At 47.7% G+C, this 19,271-nt stretch overlaps 1 protein-coding gene across 1 annotated transcript in view; it reads right to left on the bottom strand.

Annotated features, from left to right (window-relative positions):
* Positions 1–19,271, bottom strand: part of LOC146197762 (uncharacterized) — an 88,737-nt gene that overhangs the window by 44,741 nt on the left and 24,725 nt on the right. The window contains exon 7 of the mRNA XM_084597235.1: positions 17,691–17,785. Coding sequence (XP_084453361.1) covers positions 17,691–17,785 — 95 coding nt within the window. The remainder of the gene's footprint in view (positions 1–17,690; positions 17,786–19,271) is intronic.

The following is a 19,271-nucleotide window of genomic DNA, read 5'->3' as shown; positions in this document are numbered from 1 at the left end:
ACGTCACAGAGAAAACTCTGCGGAGCGTCGCCTGAAATGCAGGCTGCAGTATCAAAGGACACGTCTTTTTCTTTTGTGGACGATAGACATAGTGGTCGGCCGTCATGTAGAAGTGCTTGATGAAAATGTTACCTCAAGAAAGCGGTATATATAAGGGATGTTTTCTTCAGCATAAGGCACGGTCACAGTCAGTGGATTAGCTGCACGGTTAGGTTCTTTAGGTTATCGACACACTGATCTGTCGTATTTCACCGGCAGCGACACCAGCATGACCAACGGTCGCCTATCACCGTAGTGAGAGGGTTTCGGCCCCGCGCGATGCCGAAGGAACTGATCAGCGGATGGTCAACCGATTTGTTTCGGTAGGATCGGAGGCCGATCCGACAACTTGACACCCCATGGGTTAACGGCTTGTACAGCTGCGCTTGTAAGTAGCCTTAACGTGTTAGAAAAAGTAAAATAAGCAGCTACAATTTATGTGTTCCCCTTCCTCATCAGCAATCACCTTGGCCAGAAATGTTAGTCGGCGTTGCCGGCCCGTTCCGCGACGGGTAGGCATAGTGCGAGTGCGCGGGGTTCGGGTATAGAGTTTCGGCGATTACGAAGCGCGCATTCAGAAGCTTTAGCTATGACTGCTCAGTCACAAAGCGCGAGCAGATTGAGCGGGGAGCGTCGATGTCTGGCGAGCGCAGTGGTCGGCGCCCCACGGCGCTTAACTTGCAGCGCAACTGTAATTTGTGAACAGATAAACAGGTGCGAAAACAATTTGATAGTTTTTGTACTGCTAGCTTAGCTTGCATTTTATGAAATGTGAAACATCGTCATTACAAAAGCTATGTCCTGCGGGGATTTGCGACTCACACACTAAATACAAAATGGTGTATGTTTGCTGTGTTTGCATTCAAGCATACACGAGTCATTTGGCTCGAAAGTTGGTCGCAATCGCGAGTGAGGCTTCGGGGGAGGCGAGGCATAGACGGCGGCGGATCTTGTTCGGTGCGGACGGAGAAGCGCATTCGATTCGCGTCGGGTTTTGCGTAGACGAGAGTGAAGCGGCGGCGGCGCATGCTTTCCTGCGCTGTTCGTGGCCAGACTGAACATATTTTTGCAAAATTGCAAAAATACTTTACAAGCCGAAAATTATTAAATTTGACTAACACGCGCATATAACAGCATGTCAAGAGGTGCCGCTTAGTTCAAACTTTTTGTCTGCGCCTCTAATGTCACAAGGTATGCTCTCGTATCAACGTATGCTTGTTTGGTATTTCCTCTTAGTTTTTGGACCGAAAGAGCGACAACGCTAACCCCTCCTCCCTTTTGCCGCGCACACGGTGGAAGGAAACGTTGGACATGGGCCTTTCTATATGAGGGAGCGCTTGTTGCTAAACAAGCTAACTCTCATAACGTAAGAAACATATGCTTCGGATTGTATGCTTAAACAATACAGCATGATGCCATCGATTTTGGCCTCCTCGACGATCCCTATATGAAGCCCAGAACATGTACGAGGATCACTAAGGCGCATGTTATAGTGAAGGCTTGCCAAAGAAAAACGAATACGTGATTAAAATATATTGCTGAAAAAACAAAAATGCTCTCAGTGATCACCGTCGACGGCGTGCATGCAATAGTGCAGCCGACACCGCGAATAGCAGACGACACGGGGACGAGATCTCGTTGTGACGTCAGCGGCCAATGGTTGCTAGACCAGAAAGCTGCTTTGATGTTAATAATGAAAATTCATTTTAAAACTATCTACTGCACCGAATGAGCTCAAATTTTGGGGAATTATAATTTAACGTGTGTGGAGTGAAATGCAATAATCAGTTTATGCTCAAATGTTGGCTGTCATGACGCCTTTAACAAATAACAGGAAAATGTTTACCGAGAATTGACGGCGTGCTTTACTGCTTGCGTGGTGCCAGCTATTTTTCTTCCATCGACATGCGTTCCGGCTACGAGCGAACTGCTGTCGACGAACGTGATCGCGAGAAAACCGCACTTGTTACCCCTGACGGACTATATCAATTAAATGTGATGCCATTTGGCCTCTGTGACGCTCCTGCGACATTCTAGCGCATGATGGACTCGCTCCTCCGTGGCTTCAATTGGACGACATGTTTATGGTACTTTCATGACGTCGTCGTTTTCTCTCACGTTTGCAACCCGCCTTGTTCTACAATACTGGCCGTTTTTCGTCACGACGGTCTTCCATTGACCGGCAAAAAATGCATCTTCGGCAGGCGCCTAATCAAAGTAATGGGTCATTTGGTCGATGCGACTGGTGCGCACCCCAACCCTGACAAAGTTCGAGCCATGCGGGAGTTCCCTACCCCACGTAGATTAGGTGACTTGAGAATTTTCGCGGGCTTTGCTCCTACTTCCGCCGCTTCATTCGGAACTTCGCAGACATCGCTCGTCCCCAATCCTCTGCAGAGAAACGTACCTTTCACGTGGTGCCGTGATGGCCCCGAGCTTATTTCCGCCCTCACTTGTCCTCGCGCACTTCGATCATTCGGCCCCTACAGAACTGCGCACCGACGCTAGCGGCCATGGTATTGGCGCTATCCTTGTCCAGCACCAGCATGGTTATTCTCGCGTAATTACTTATGCCAGCCGCCTGCCATCTCCCTCTGATCGCAATTATTCAGTTACCAAGCGGGAACTTCCTTGCACTTGTTTGGGCGTTGAATAATTCAATTCGCCCTTATTTGTTTGGGAAGCCCTTCTGCGTAGTGGCAGACCATCATGCTTTTAGTTGGGTGTCCAAACTTAAGGAACACACCGGCCGCTTAGGCCACTCGGCCTTGCGCATGCAAGAGCACACATTTACTATAGTTTACAAGTCAGGTCAATTGCACCAAGATGCTGACTGCCTGTTCCGCCATCGCGTAGATCCTCCCAATTTGTCCAACCATACGCGGACGACTGCGTTTTGTCTATCTCGGACTTTATCAACATCGGCTCCGAACAGCGTCGTAATCCTGCACTGCGACCCATTACTGACCAGCTGAGCAACATCTCCGATCTTTGCGCCAGCATGTTTGTGCTTCATAACGATACATTATTCAACGCAATATGCGTCCAGATGGCACGGACCTTTAACTGGTCGTTCTAACTCATCTGCGCTCTACGGTTCTCGCCCAACTTCATGACGCCCCTATAGAGCAGAGCACCTGGGAGTGTCACGCACGTAGTACGACAGCATGCGTTGATAATTTTTCTGGCATGGTCTCTATCGCTCTGTCCGTCGCTACTTCGCCGCTTGTGAGCTGTGTCAGTGAAGTAAGACACCCTCGCCTCAGACCCCTGCAACCAATCGCAGTGCCGACTGAGCCGTTTTGTCGTGTGGGCCTTGATCTTCTTGGGCCATTTCACACGTCCACTTCAGGGAACAAATGGATTTCTGTGGTGACTAATTATACTACCCGGTATGCTATAAAACCGCCAAGGGCGCAAATTTTTCTTTTAGTCGACTTTAATTTCCCTGCCATATCATGGATGGAAGCAGTCCCTACGGTTATTTCCCCTTCATCAGAATCACTAGCTTTCATCGACTTATGCTTAACGTTCAACTTTTCGCAGCTTGTAAAAGAGCCAACTCGCGTTACAGCATCAACTGCCAACATTTTAGACCTTGTTTTAACAACCTGCCCTGATTCTGTTTCATCTCTCACACTTCTACCAGGACTAAGTGATCATTCAGTTATCACTTTCACCATACCGTTTCGCTCACCTCACCTAGTCAAACATCATAAAATAATTCGGGATTACAAAAAAGAAAATTACTCTGCAATTAACAATGCACTAGAACAATTTGCTGACGTGTTTTCCCCCGGATTTAGGGAACGTTCACTGCATGATAACTGGCCTCTCTTTAAAGATGATCTAAAAGCCCTTAGTGAAAAGTACATCCCTCTTCGCAGAATAACGTGCACTAAACGTTCACCATGGTTCAACTTTTCATTGAAACGACTCCTAAATAAGGAAAAATGCATTTTTTTATTCGCTATTTATTGCCTCAGGGCATCAGTAGGGTATGAGATGAAGGATGAATAAATGATTAAATGAATGGAAAAAGGTTGGCTGATTTTTCGGCGCTGCATCGTATCCAACTCTAGTGGTAGATGGAATGCTTATCGTGCTGTATTATTGCAATATTAGAATGCTTTATCTAATGCGAAACGCAACTTTCAAGATACCTTGCCTAGATTACTGATTACTAACCCGCGTAATTTCTCGGCTGTTCTTGACATGAATCCGAAAAAACTATTGTACTGAAAAATACCCGAGGTGATCTCGTCCCATCGAACCAATGTTGCACGTTATTTAATCATAAGTTTTCATCATGTTACGCCGGTTACCCTTCCTAACATATCTTCCTTACGCTTGCGATGATGGATGCTATCACCATCGAGTGGGAGGGCATTTCTGAACTTATTGATAATGCTGAAGTGTCATCATCTGCAGGCGTTGACGGTATCAGCAACAAGTTATTGAAAAACACCGTCACTTATTCTTCACTTATGTTGTCAGAACGTTTTACTGAATCATTGCAGTCCGGCACACTTCCTGACGACTGGGAGGTGGGCAAAGTGTTTGCGGTGCACAAGTCTGGTGATGTTCACTGCCCTTTAAATTACAGACCAATACCAATAACATCTATACCATGCAAATTACTTGAACATGCTATCTATTCTGCCCTTGTAAAACATCTTGAGTCCAATTCCTTTTTAACAGCCAATCAACATGGTTTTGACGTAATCATTCCTGTGAAACTCAATTAATAGCTTTTACTAATGATCTTTTGCAGCTTTGGATTATTCATCGGTCGTTGATTTCATTTTCATATATTTCGCTAAGGCCTTTGACACCGTGTCTCATCCTCTTCTACTCCTAAAACTTAGTAAACTTAACATAGATAATGACGTGTTACACTGGATTGAATGTTTTTTGGAGGGCCGCACACAATACGTGACAGCTAATGACCATAACTACAATCTTTCATCGGTAACATCAGGCGTTCCTCAAGGATCAGTAATAGGACTTCTCCTCTTTCTAATCTATATTAATGAGCTTCCTGATCTTGTAGCATCATCTATCCGGCTGTTCGCTGATGAGTGTGTGTGATATGTAGGGAAATTTCTAACCCATCTGATGCTGTTGTTTTGCAGCGTGATATTAACATTTCTGCACGGTGTGAAACTTGGCTAATGAAACTTAACGTATCCAAATGTAAAGCAATGAAAGTAACACGACTTCCTAACAAGGCTAACCCACATCCGTGCGTTCTTAATGGCTCTTCTTTAGACTTTCTTTCAGTATATAAGTATCTTTGCGTACACATCAGCAGTGACCTCTCATGGAAAACGCATATCGAACATGTAAGCAACAACGCTAATCGCATACTTGGCTTCTTTCGTCGTAACTTTTCACTTACTCCGCTTTCTTTAAAGCTACTTCTCTACAAAACGGTCGTTCGTAGTAAGATGGAATACGCGTCTTCTGTGTGGGATCCTAACATCAAGACTCTTATTAATATCTTAGAATCTGTCCAGAATAGTTCAGCTCATTTTATTTTGAATAACTACTCCCGTTCATCTAGTGTCACACTCATGAAGAGATCTCTAGATCTCCCAGATCTTTCGGTGCGGCGTCATTTTTCTCGACTTTCCACATTCCACAAAATATATTAGGGAAATGAATCCCTGAAACAGTCTTTTCACTGCTCCGAGTTACATATCATCCCGCATTGACCATCGTATCGTTTTAAAGTTAATGTTCCAAACTGCAGGACTAACCAGTATTTCTACATTTTCCTCCCCTAGACCAGCTATGACTGGAACCACCTGCCCGGCTGCATTGTCTCCATTTCCGAACCCAAAGCGTTCAAATCTGCGCTTCTTCATCACCTATGTTAAAATATTCTCCTTAGTTCTAATGTTTGTATAAGCAATTAAACCTTTCCTATCTGTAACGCCTCAAAGGCCCTGATAGTAACCAAATAAATAAATAAACCAGTGTTGTAACTGATTCACTTCGTTTAGGAGATCACTGCCTTGTCGTGGCGGAGGGGCTTGCGAAACTCGATGAAGTCGTGAGCTCTGCTGTGTAGGGCCACCCAAGATAGACAGGTCACGGCAGAGAGTTCTCACAAAATGTGATTCACTGGAGAAGGTAATGGCAACCCACTCCAGTATTTCCTGCCAAGAAAACCCTATGGCCAGTCACAATACCATTAATGATATGGCGCCGGAAGATGAGCCCCCCAGGTTGGAAGGCGTCCCACATGCTACTGGGGATGAACAAAGGGCGATTCCTAGTAGCTCCAGGACGAATGAAGCGGCTGGGCTAAAGCCAAAAGGACGCTCAGTTGTGGATGTGTCGGGAAGCGACCGGAAAGTCCGATGTTGCAAGGAGATATATCACATAGCAACATGGAATGTAAGATCTATGACGCAAGGCAAACTGGATGTCGTCAAGCGAGAAATGGACAGATTGAACATTGATAACTTAGGTATCAGCGAGCTCAAGTGGACCGGAATGGGAGAATTTAATTCCGGCGACCATTATGTCTTTTATTGTGGGCACGAATCCAAGAGAAGGAATGGGGTCGCTCTCATAGTAAACAGAAGAATGGGCAAAGCAGGGCTAAGGTATAACCCCAAAAACGACCGAATGATTTCACTTCGGATCCAAGGTCGCCCTCTCAACATAACAGTTATCCAAGTCTATGCACCGACCACTACTGCTGAAGAAGCTGACGTTGAGAGATTTTATGCGGACCTACAATGCCTTTTAGACCGCACCCTATCATCAGACGTCGTTTTTCTCGTAGGAGACTGGAATGCTAAGGTCGGGAGTGAAGAAATATCCGGAATTGTAGGCAAGTTCGGTCTTGGCGAGTCAAATGAAGCTGGACAGAGGCTAGTAGAGTTTTGTCAAGAAAACAACCTGACCATAGCGAATACTCGTTTTCAACAGCACAAGAGGCGCCTGTACACATGGACTTCACCGGACGGTCTGTACAGGAATCAGATCGATTATATTCTTTGCCGGCAGAGATGGAGAAGCGCTATACAAGCAGAAAAAACAAGGCCTGGAGCCGATTGTGGCACCGATCATCAGCTTCTTGTTGCCAAAATTAAGCTTCGATTGAGGAAAACTCAGAAAACTAGAAGGCCTTTATGGTATGATCTGGATCAAATTCCATTAGAATATGCTGTGGAAGTGAGCAATCGATTTCAAGAATTAGATCTAGAAGACAGAGAGCCCGAAGAGATGTGGACTGATGTTCGTGATATAATTCACGAAGTTGCTACTAAGGTAGTTCCAAAGCAAAAGAAATGCAAGAAAGCAAACTGGTTATCTGAAGAGGCTTTGCAAATAGCTGAGGAAAGGAGGATGGCAAAAGTTATGGGGGAAAGAGAAAGATACAAGGTTCTCAATGCGGATTTTCAGAAAATAGCAAGGAGAGATAAGAATGCCTTCCTGAACATACAGTGCCAAGCAGTTGAGGACAACAGCCAATTAAGGAACACAAGAGCTCTGTACAAGACAATCAAAGATATCAAAGGAAGCTTCTGTGCTAAGCTGGGCGTGATAAAGGACAAACGAGGCAAGGACCTCACTGAAGCCTCAGAGATAAAGAAGAGGTGGCAGGAATACACAGAAGAACTGTACAAGAAGGACCCGAATGTGCAAACCCAACATAAGACGGTTGTGATTACTGATCTCGAGCCGGGCATCCTGAAGAGTGAAGTTGAATGGGCCTTAGCCAGTCTTGCTAAGAACAAAGCTAGCGGGATTGATGGCATTCCAGCTGAGTTGCTTCAAAACCTCGACCATGACGACTCTGTTAACGTTCTGTATACTGTTATGTCAGCACATTTGGACAACCCTGCAGTGGTCACAGGATTGGAGGAGGTCAGTTTACATCCCAATACCAAAGAAAGGCAGTGCCAAAGATTGTTCCAACTACCGCACGATCGCGCTTATTTCGCATGCTAGCAAGGTGATGTTGAAAATCCTCCAAGGTAGGCTGCAGCAGTATGTGGATCGGGAGCTTCCGGACGTGCAAGCTGGGTTTCGCAAGGGCAGAGGAACTAGAGACCAAATTGCCAACCTCCGCTGGATCATGGAAAAAGCAAGAGAGTTCCAGAAACCCATCTACTTCTGCTTTATTGATTATGCGAAAGCGTTTGACTGCGTAGATCACAGCAGATTGTGGCAAGCTCTCCAAGAGATGGGAGTTCCAATTCACCTCATCTGTCTCCTCAGGAACCTGTATGAAGGACAAGAGGCCACAGTCAGAACTGGGCATGGTCTTACCGATTGGTTTCCGATTGAGAAAGGAGTGAGGCAAGGCTGCATACTGTCGCCCTGCCTATTTAACCTATATGCAGAGTGCATCATGAGGAAGGCCGGTCTGGACGAGTCTTCATATGGAGTGAAGATTGCTGGAAAACGTATCAACAACCTTAGATATGCGGATGATACCACTTTAATGGCAGAAAGTGAAGTGGAACTCAAAAGACTTCTGATGCGCGTACAAGAAGAGAGTGAGAAGTTTGGGCTTAAACTGAACATCAAAAAGACAAAGATCATGGCGTCTTGCCCTATCAAGTCCTGGAGCATCAATGGACAAGAAGTGGAAGCTGTGACAGATTTTCTCTTCTTGGGCTCCAAGATTACCTCGGAAGGAGACTGCAGCCATGAAATTAGGAGACGCCTGCTTCTGGGAAAGAGAGCAATGTTTAGCCTTGACCGCCTAGTAAAGAGCAGAGACATTAGTCTGCCAACCAAGATCCGTATAACTTGTGCTATGGTCTTTCCAGTTGTGATGTATGGATGCGAGAGTTGGACTGTGAAAAAGGCTGACCGCCGAAGAATTGACGCGTTTGAATTGTGGTGCTGGCGAAGACTCTTGAGAGTTCCTTGGACTGCCAGAAGATCAAATCAGTCGATATTGTCGACCATAAACCCTGACTGCTCATTGGAGGGTCAAATTCTGAAGTTAAAACTCGGCAACTTTGGTCATCTGATGAGAAGAGAGGAGTCGCTGGAGAAAGGTTTGATGTTGGGAAAGGTTGACGGTCGCCGGAGAAGGGGTAGGCAGCGAACGCGATGGTTAGATGGCATCCTCGAGGCACTGCAGATGAAGTTATGTGATGTTAGGAAGATAGTGAGAGACCGGAAAGCGTGGCGTGAAATGGTCCATAGGGTCACGAAGAGTCGGACACGACTGAACGACTGAACTGAACTGAACTGAGTTTTAAGTAACTTCGTTTATTTACAACAAACAATTAATGAACCAAATACAACTTCTTTAGGAGGGGAGCAAGAGCTCAGAAAGAGGCACGCTCATCGATGGGGCTCCCCGTTCCTTCTGCCCGCATTCCTTTTCCCTCCGGTCGGAGGGGGTCCGCGGTCCGCTTGTCCCGGCGTTGACCCTTCTCCCACGGAATCCCACAGAGGGTGGCCCGGGGAAGAGCTGTCGCCATCCATAAATTACTGAAATGCGCCTGTTTAGTGTCAGGCGAACTTTTACACAAAGGGAGAGTACACATTTCGAGGAAGCAAAAAAAGCAAAAAACGCAAGTTTCAACACTGTCCCGCCGAATGAGCTTGCTCATTCTATGTTTTCGAACAACTCTAATGGGTACAGTAGCTGAACGGGGCGTCGTATCGGTTTCCCCTTCGTCGTCCTGACTTCACAAGAGCGAACTTTTCCGTCGCGCCCAGAATTTATAGCAGCGATGATCCCGCGCTCTTCCAGAGCAGTCGCGGCCGGTTCTCTCGGACCAAAACTACCTCTCCTACTCGAGAATTCGCGGAATTGGTCCGCTAAGAGGCGTACGCAGAGCGCAGCTGCCCCAAATATTCTCTCTGCCATGCCTGATAAAATAAGTTCAACGTCTGCCCTCTTTTCTTCCAGAGCGCACGCAGCGAAGCCGCGGACGTCTCGATGGCTCGTGTTTCGGGCGAAGGCAAAGTAGTTAAGCGTCTTCCGGTTAAGAAGCTAGCCGGTGTCAGTGGGGCGTCATCCTTAGGGTCCTCGTAAGTGTACGTGAGAGGTCTGGAATTTATCCCTGCCTCTACTTCAGCCAAAACGGTTGGCAGCTCAATAGCGCCTAGGCAGTCGGGTCCGATCGTTTTCCTCAGCGCGATTTTCACGCTACGGACTAGCCTCTCGTAAAACCCGCCCCACCACGGAGCGCGCTCAGCGATAAATTTCCATTCTATGCCTGAATTGGCGAAATGGTCCTGTGTGTCAGGGTGTCGCAGGAGCTTCCACAAACTGCCGATATCTTTCGAGGCTCGTTTAAACGAAAGGGCATTGTCGGAATAAATGATTCGGCACAAGCCCCTTCGCGACACAAATCGTCGGAACGCCTGGATTAGACGCCCAGTACTCGTGTCCACACCAAGTTCAAGATGCACGGCCCGCGTCACAGCGCATGTAAACAGCACAATATATGACTTCAGCGTCCGACTGTTCTCCCTCACCATGAGGGGTCCGGCGAAATCCCACGACCTGGAACGGGTCTTCTTGGGACGTTCGATCAGGTAGAAGGAGCCCGGTCGGTGCTTCGAAATTGGAAGCACTATGCCGCCTACACACCACACACGACCACAGTTTTCCCCAGCTGACGGCCGCACACAATCCAGTACTTTTCTCGAAGCTGCACGAATGGGCATGGTGCACTAACAGAGATGAGTATCGATGCTGCCTGGGAAGCACAATCGGGTGCCGCTCATCGAGCGTTGTGTTCGCTGATCTGCCTTTGAATTCTCAGTAGCCCGTTTTGATCTGTCCAGAGCGTGAAATCTTTCAAGGGTGAGTCGGTCGGGATGCGGTGGCCTTTCCTTGTGCTCTCAAGTTCCTCAGAGAATTCAGACTTCTGAGCCCTTTTCAGCCAAAATATTCTTGCACGTTCACTTTCTTCCGTGTTTAAAGGGCCTGATGTTTTGTCAGCAGTCCGCGAATTTCGCACAAATCGGAAAATCCAACCTGTTACTCTGTTTACTGTCGACGCGGAGCTGAACTTTTTCAGATCCAACAACTCCTCTTGATCGCAGGTGGAACCTTCTCCTTCTGCTCAAGCTCTTCAACCGTGAAGTCGGCCGGTTTGGGTTCGGCCGGCCATTTCTCAGCTGGGCTGGTAATCCACGGTGGCCCGCTCCACCAGAGCTCGCTGGATTTCAGTTCCGCGCTTGTCAATCCCCTGGTCATGAGGTCAGCAGTTTTCGTTTTTCCTAAGCAGTGCTTCCATGTATGTCATGCCTTCCGTGTTCTGCTGAATCTCAGTGACCCGGTTTCTGACAAATTCCTTCCACTTTGCCGCATCTTCACGGATCCAGCTCAGAGTGATAATGGAGTCCGTCCACAGATACACGTTTTCGATCTCGACTTCGAGATTGGCTTTGAAAACTTGGCTAAGTCGTGACGCCAGAAATGCAGCCATCAGCTCCAGCCTTGCGAGTGTGACAGGTTTTACTGGAGCGACACGGCATTTCGACATTACCAAGGTGGATGTGCACTGCCCAGTGCTGCTTTCGGTGCAAAGGTAGGCTACGGCGCCGTAAGCCTTTGTGCTTGCGTCTGCAAATATATGCAGCGTCCTGCGCACCGGGCCACCTGCGTTGTTTGCATCGTAGGTACGGGGAATCTTGAGATCGTTAAGCGACGAAAGGTTCTCACGCCACTTGATCCACTTCTCCAATAAGTGACCTGGCAGCAGTTGGTCCCACGAAAGGTTCTCTTTCCAAATCTTTTGAAATAGCGCCTTCGCCCTCATTGTCTATGGGGATAAAAATCCGAGAGGGTCGTAGAATCGTGCCGTTGTTTGCAGTACGAAGCGCTTTGTGTTTATTTTCTCCTTGGAGAATTCAATGATCGGATCCAGGGAAAACGTGAGAACGTCTTCGTTTGTCTGCCAGGTGAGACCAAGCACCTTTAAGAAGTCCGCTGGCTGACCTAGCGGCCTTTCGTTCGGGCAACTTTCCGAGAAAATTGAGTTCATCTTCTCGCTGTTCGATCTCCATTTATGCAAACGCATTGATGCTGCTTCAAAAATGCACTGGTCTGCTCGTAGATTTCTGCGGCTTCTTCATCGCTGGCAGCGCCACACAGCAAGTCGTCGGCGTAAATGCTTCCCTTGAGAAGCTCAGCAGTATCGGGGTATTGGTCTTTGACACTGTCAAAGTGGTGTCGCAGCGTCGCCGCCGGCAGGAAGGGACTGGACTAACTCCAAATGGCACGCGTGCCATTCTTAACACTGCGGTTTTGGTGAGCGGTTTGTCCATCTTGGGGCTGCTTTCATACCACAAAAGCCTCAATGAATTCCTGTCTTCAGGAGCCACACTAACTTGTAGAAATGCCTTCTCCCCCTCGGCCACCAGCGCGATTCGATGGCGTCGGAAATTCAGCAGCAGCCGAAGAAGTACTGGATTTAAATTTGGTCCGCATTCTAAATTTTCATTAAGAGATTTTGCTCCCAATCTATGAGCCGACGCGTCGAAGACAATTCTCAACTTTGTCGTGCTGCTCTCTCACGAAGTACGGGCTGGTGGGGCATATATTAAATATGTTGACCGTCGTTACAAGGCTCATCGGGCATGATCTCCGCTATGCCTTCCATCACCAAGCGTCGCACTTCGGCGTCGTACTGACTCATTAGAGCAGGCGTCCTATTCAATCTTTTCCCCAGCAGGCGGAATCGTTTTTCTGTTACTGCTCGATTATCTTGAAGATCGACTTGCTCCTTCCAAGGAAGCTTCACCTCATACCGCTGATCAACAACTTTTACGGTCTTGGTAAAGCCTTCCCAGAGATACTTGTCGGAGGTATCTTCCTGTGTGTCGGAGACTCCAATGCTTTCCAACTCCCAGAAACGTCTCAAAACAGGCTCAACGTGTTGGTCTGCAACCGTAGTTCTTAGCACGACTGCATGGGCGCAAGCGACATCTTTGCAGGGGAATGACGTTTGCCCCTGCACTGCCCAGCCAAGCACTGTTTCGAGTGCTGTTAGCCTGTCACCCAGTTTCGCAACCTTGCCAGTTAGAAACTCCCAAAAGTGATCTGAGCCCACCAGTACGTCGATCCCTGCCGTATTGGGATAACAGCATTCGTCACCCGGTGGCAAAGAAAGCTCGTGGAGAGTCTGCATAACTCGTTCATCTGGACAAGGAATGGCCTGTTCGCACATAGTAGGAGTTTTCAAGGCTTCAAATTTTAATTGAGTTTTGGGATCGTCTTTTGCCAATAGACACACCTCAACGCGCCGGAATGTGCGCTGCTTTTGCTGTCCTCCGAAAACACCAATCGATAGTATCTCTATTCCGAGCAATTTGCACCCAAGTTTTTTAGAGCAGTCTTCTGTGATGAATGTTCTCTGACTGCCGATGTCAAAGAGAACTCGGGAATGTTTTCTTGCTTTACTTCCCTTGTTCAGGGCTATCACGGTAGGAATTAAGACTGTGCGGTGAGTTGGGTCTTCTGATCCTGAAGCGTGCATGCAGGTGTACTGGTTGCACCCCTTCGTTGACCGACCGTGCGTTATCGGCTTCGTTGATAGCAGGGTCGCATAACGCGGTCGCATGTCTGCGCTTGCACTTTTTGCAGCGGATGCGAACTCTGAATTGCCTCGAACGATGTCCATGCTTCGTGCACCGAAAGCATCCGCCTTTCGCTGTTAAGAGTGCTTTTCTTTCTTTGATTGACATCTTCGACTGACACTCTTGACTGCCATGCCCTTTCGATTTGCAAAATACGCATTTCATGCAGGATGCTGCCCCATGTAGGGCTGAGGCGGAAGAAGGGTGAAAGTTCCCTCGTTACTTTTGTGTCTTGTGCCCATAGAATGAGAATGAGGCTTACCATGCGTGTGGTCGGGCCTGTCCTCCATCGTCCTCTCGCGGCTCTGCAGCTCTGAGCGGAAAAACCTCAGCAGAGATTGCAGAGGCGTCACCTGTGCGGTGTCTGATAGTGAGCTCGTTGACTCAGAATCATCGCCCATCGTTGACGCCGTTTCCTTGTGGGCCTCAGCATATGTGCGATGAAAGCCCAGGATCAACTCCTTCGGCAGAGCACGGAGAAGGACAGGATACAACATCGCCTGGTAGCCAGCTTCATCGATGCCCAGTGCCTTGAGTCGCCGCATGTGAACTTGTACGTCATCATAGAGCCGCCGCAAGGCTGCAACGTTCTTCGCAGATAACACAGGTTCCACATCAATCAGGCCTTACATGTGATCCTGAATCAACGCTTCCTTATCATCAAAGCGCTGCTGCAAGATGTCGACCGCGTCACTGTAGCAATCACCCGACGCTTGCAGTCCGGCGATAGCTGTCTTGGCCTCCCCTGTCAACAGCGTGTTTAGGTAATTAAGGCGATCTATGTTGGAAAGATCTGTGTTCTTGTGGAGTGCTACCTCGAACTGTTCCCAGAATGGTTGCCAGTTTTTTCGCTTGCCGTCGAATTTTGCCAGCTCCAGCTTAGGAAGTTTAATTTTCTGAGCCGCGGGACTGGTACCAATTTAAGCTTGATTCCGGATATCTTGAGTCCTGGTTGCGTGTTCAGCTTCGTCTTTTCTCAGTTTTACACGGCAAATGCAGGTAATCACTCTGTCGCTATATTCGATGACTTGTTCAAATTCAGCATCTGCTTCATGTTCTTTAATGGTAGGTTCTATTGCCGCATCCACATCAATAAGCTGTTGTTTCACCAATTGCAAACGTTCGATGAGAACGCTCACCTTTTCGATCTTGGGTAATGGTTCGGCGCCCAAGATGTCGTCCGTTTCTTTGGTCAGCCACGCCGCTTGGCTTCTGATGGTCTTTCTCTTTTTTCTCAGAACATCCATGTCGCTGCTGTCGTTGGTCGTTTTAGTCGCTGGGTCCTGTCGATAGTTCTGAATTCTGTTCCCGGGTTCCGACACCAAAACATTTTACTGTTGTAACTGATTCACTTCGTTTAGGCTGTTGTAGTTTTAAGTAACTTCGTTTATTTACAACAAACAATTAATGAACCGAATACAACTTCTTTAAAAGGGAAGCAAGAGCTCAGAAACAGGCATGCTCATCGATGGTGCTCCCCGTTCGTTCTGCCCGCTTTCCTTTTCCCTCCGGTCGGAGGAGGATCCGCGGTCGGATTTTCCCGGCGTTGGCCGCTCTCCCACGGAATCCCGCAGAGGGTGGCCCGGGGAGGAGCTGTCGCCGGCCATAAATTACTGAAAGGCGCCTGTTTAGTGTCAAGCGAACACTTTTACACAAAGGGAGAGTACACATTTCGAGGGAGCAAAAAAAGAAAAAAAAACGCAAGTTTCAACAACCAGAGCTATCCCCACCACCTGCGCTTCCGACGTTGGAGACCTTTCTGCATGGCGTCATTTTGATTCATGGCTGCTCAGAGACCGCGTCCGCTGCTTCTTTTTCAAATGGTTCATGACCTTCTCCCCTCATGTGCTACTCGTAACCAGTTCACAACGGCTATACCATCCACAAACGAATGCTGTTACTGAGTGCCTTAATCGCACAGTGATCGACGTGTTATCAAATTATGTGTCCGACCACCATCGTGACTGGGACTTACCTTTACCTTTCGTAACTTTCGCCTATAACTACTCAAGACATGACACTTCCGCATACTCTTCCTTATATCTACTTTTCGGCCGCGACCCTTTACTCCCCCTCGACACCCTGCTGCCTCTTGACGACTTTTCCTGCAGTTACGCTTCGGATGCCATCGCCCCAGCTGATGTCACCCGTCACAATGCTCGAGACCGGCTTGACGCGTCTCAGCGCTCTCAAAAGCGTCGTTATGACCTCCATCACCGTGGCGTCCACTGTTCTCCCGGCTCCCTCGCATTCTTTTGGCTCTCGGCCCGCCGTGTGGGCATGGGCTTCGCTACGTGAGCCCTTACCGCGTCTCGTGGCAACTCACCGATGTGACCTATGAGATCACCCCTCTAACGCCCAAGCATCCTTCCACAACCCCCCACCCAGAAGTCGTGAATGTCGGCCCTCTGAAACCGTATTGTTCGAGTTCCCCTCTCTAGTACGCACCCGTACTATGGCTCTCCCGCGCGGGGGATACTGGTACGATGTACTGTATCAAGACGACGTGCTGGTGTGGTGTGGTGAACAAGACACTGAAGCTAGGCTGGGTTAGTTCTGGTGGTGTGTACGTCACTGGCAGTGAACTGTTGCGGTTACCTGAGTGTGGTTTCCCCTAACAATATTTTATTTCCATGATGGTTGTGCATTTATCAACAAACTGATAGTTGCAGTTAAGACACAGTTTTTTTGTAATGGCCTTGGGCGCACCCGCTATTCATAGACAGCCGAATTCTGACAAATCAAACCCGCCGTTTTTTTATAAATGGGCTCTATGGGAGCTTCGCAACCATGTGATATATATGGTGGCCGCTTTCTTGGGTGGCATCCCGTGACCGAGGGTGGACGCCATATTGGCTGGTATCAACATGACCTAGGGTGGCCGTCATCTTGAGTGGCTAGTGTGGCAACCCACCATGGTGAACACTGCTTCGGGCTGGAGAAATTCTAACTCAAGTCCTTGGTGGTCACGTGAATGAAGCGAAAAAACCGACGCGAAATCGCCAAACGTGAGTAGAAGACATAGTCTAGATAAGCACTCAACTCATATAAAAAGACGCATAACGGGTTACATGTCACTGCTAGACCTACTGCAGGCAAGTGTCATGTGTGCGCTCGAAGGATTGACGCTAATTAGAAAACGCAGGCTTGCTAACATCGTTCGCTGTCGTGGCTGGTCATCACATCGGATTGGACAAATATTGAAAAAAAAAACGCACTTCTGTTCGAACAGTTGCGTCAACCTTGACCAAAAGCACCAATGTCTGCTTCCCCATCCAATGACACACGCCAGTACGCCGTGCGTTCCCTCTTGCACTTCCTGTCCTTTTTCCTAGTGCGCACTTGGGTGTGCCCCGACTGCGCACGTCCCGCCGTTGCGTGGTATCTGATGGATAGCGGTGGCGAAGCTGATAAGCGCCGAGCAAGCAGCTAGCGAATCATTCTTTATGGCTAGCGGAGGAATCTTCTGCAGGAACGCGGCTGCAACTATAAACATGCTACCGGCTGGCACTGTTGTGACGGCCCGTCGCAGCCCGTCGTGACGTTGCCGGACAACGTCGGGAGAGTGTCATCCATCCTCGTCCTGCAGCGGTGGTGCACCAATACTATAAGCCTCGAGACGGAGCCTGTTGCAGTATCGGGCATGAGTGGCTGCTTCCTCCGCCTCCCGTCTTTGTGCCACACTATGTTATGTATTGTTAGCGGGAGCCTACTTTTCCCGACAATCGGACCCACCCTGTAGGAGCAGCTGAGCGCATTGTTTTGCGAATTCATTCGCTACAATACATGTGTACCACATCTAGTGGTTTTTGTAGTCAAGGAATAAGCCGGTTTTCTATCCTTAACGTTCGTGGTGTTTTACTCGTCCGGTAATACCATGATTCATGAACTCAATTCCAGATTGCTTTGCCTTTAATATCTTATGGAACATACGTCAAAAGGGCTAAACTGCGATTTTGTGGCGGAAAATCACCGCGCATACATGCTTTACCGGAACGCTCATGCCAGCGAGTATACGATGTAACTGCTAACTAAAAAAATACGAACGTATCCGTTATGCGTGTACTAACTTTTTTATCTCCGTGAAATTGTAGGCATAGATGACGGCCGGCAATATGTGTGCCAGTATCTCGAAGGCAGCGCCGCCAAACTCCTTGCGCACCGCCTGTAAAAGAACGAACTGGCTTTTGTATCATCATAACCTTATGCTTTCCTTCAATATGTAGCGTTTGTGTTCGCTCACAGAACTTCCTTCGCCGGTTCGCTTTTTGCAGGTGAAGTTTAACTTTCTTACTTTTTAGACTTCTTTACTTTTTTCACTATTGTTGACATTTGACCTGGCATCCGAGTACCAACAAAGTATCACAAGCATGAACTCACCATGCATCACCAATGCCATGTTTTCTAAGTGCTAAAATGAATTTGGTCGTAGTCATGCCCCGTTCCTCCAGTTGCAGAGATTGCTGACAAAGTGAGTGCACAACATTATGTGTAGGCAAAAGTTACAATTCTGCTGGCTGATCTGTCCACCTTTCCTATAGTGCACTTTACTCACTTTCTCGTGGGCAATGGACAAAACTAGGCAACAGGCATTGCCACATAATCTGTGTTCTTCTTCTGTCTTGCAAAGAGCTGGTAAAAATGTTCACGATAAGGGTGGTAGTGTGCAAAGCTACCCACTATTTTCAGAAGTGTGATGCTGTCTCATTAGGTGTTGAGCTCTAATTGCACATAATTTTCTTATTAAAATGGGTCTTTTCTTAGGCCAGTGGTTCCTTTAGTTAGGTACAGCTGTGTATCATAGTTCTGCTTTATTTTTACTTACATGCACTTTCTTATTGATCTGCTTCTGTATTTCTGTCTCTTTTCATTGTAGCCTGCATACATTGCTTACTGTTCTGTAGTGTTGGTCTTTCTTTATGCCAGCTTTTCATATTGTGGTTTTTTAAAAGGGCTTCCAAAGTTTGGCTGTAAATCAGGTGCATAGGCCTAGCCAATGTGTAGTATTTGCCCGCATAGCCATTCAAGAATTGTGTGTTATTTCAAAATCAAACCAACAACTAAACTGAATTGAATATACTCCTAGAATATCTTGTACCTAGTGCCTGGAAAATGAATATTGTAACCAGTACAAGGCAGCCGACACTGAATGAAACAATTTATGCTACTGGCTTGGATAAGGCACAGTGGGGTTTGTTCTTGGAAAATCATACCCTTTATTCTGCTTAAAGCACAGACGCGTACGTCGGCACACTTGGTGGCAGTAGCTGCACATCAGGCACTGCCAGTTCCGGGATGACTTGCCTAACGTCTTCACAAATGAGCTCCGCAAGCGATGGAAGTCTCGACGGCGACGTCAGACCCTGTAGCTGAATGTGTGTCAGCTCTTCTCTGACTACATATCGAATAAGCTCCTTTAAGGCATCAGCAGAACCATTGAAGCCGGAAGCAAAGACGGCAGGTGACATGGCGGACACGTCATCTCTATAGCACTGAGTCGGGCGTTGAAGCGTCTGTTCTATTGTGATGGCGTCTGGTTGAGAATCTGATGTGATGCTACGTGAATTGCGCACAAACCCAGCGGATAGTTCCTGTTTCACTCCGCGCATTACGTGGTGCACTTTCTTCTCCTAGGTCATATTTGGATCAGC

Source organism: Amblyomma maculatum, chromosome 3 (assembly GCF_055883805.1).
Source record: "Amblyomma maculatum isolate TAMU_Amacu chromosome 3, ASM5588380v1, whole genome shotgun sequence".
Classification (NCBI taxonomy): domain Eukaryota; kingdom Metazoa; phylum Arthropoda; class Arachnida; order Ixodida; family Ixodidae; genus Amblyomma; species Amblyomma maculatum.
This window is presented reverse-complemented; position numbering and strand designations above follow the sequence as displayed.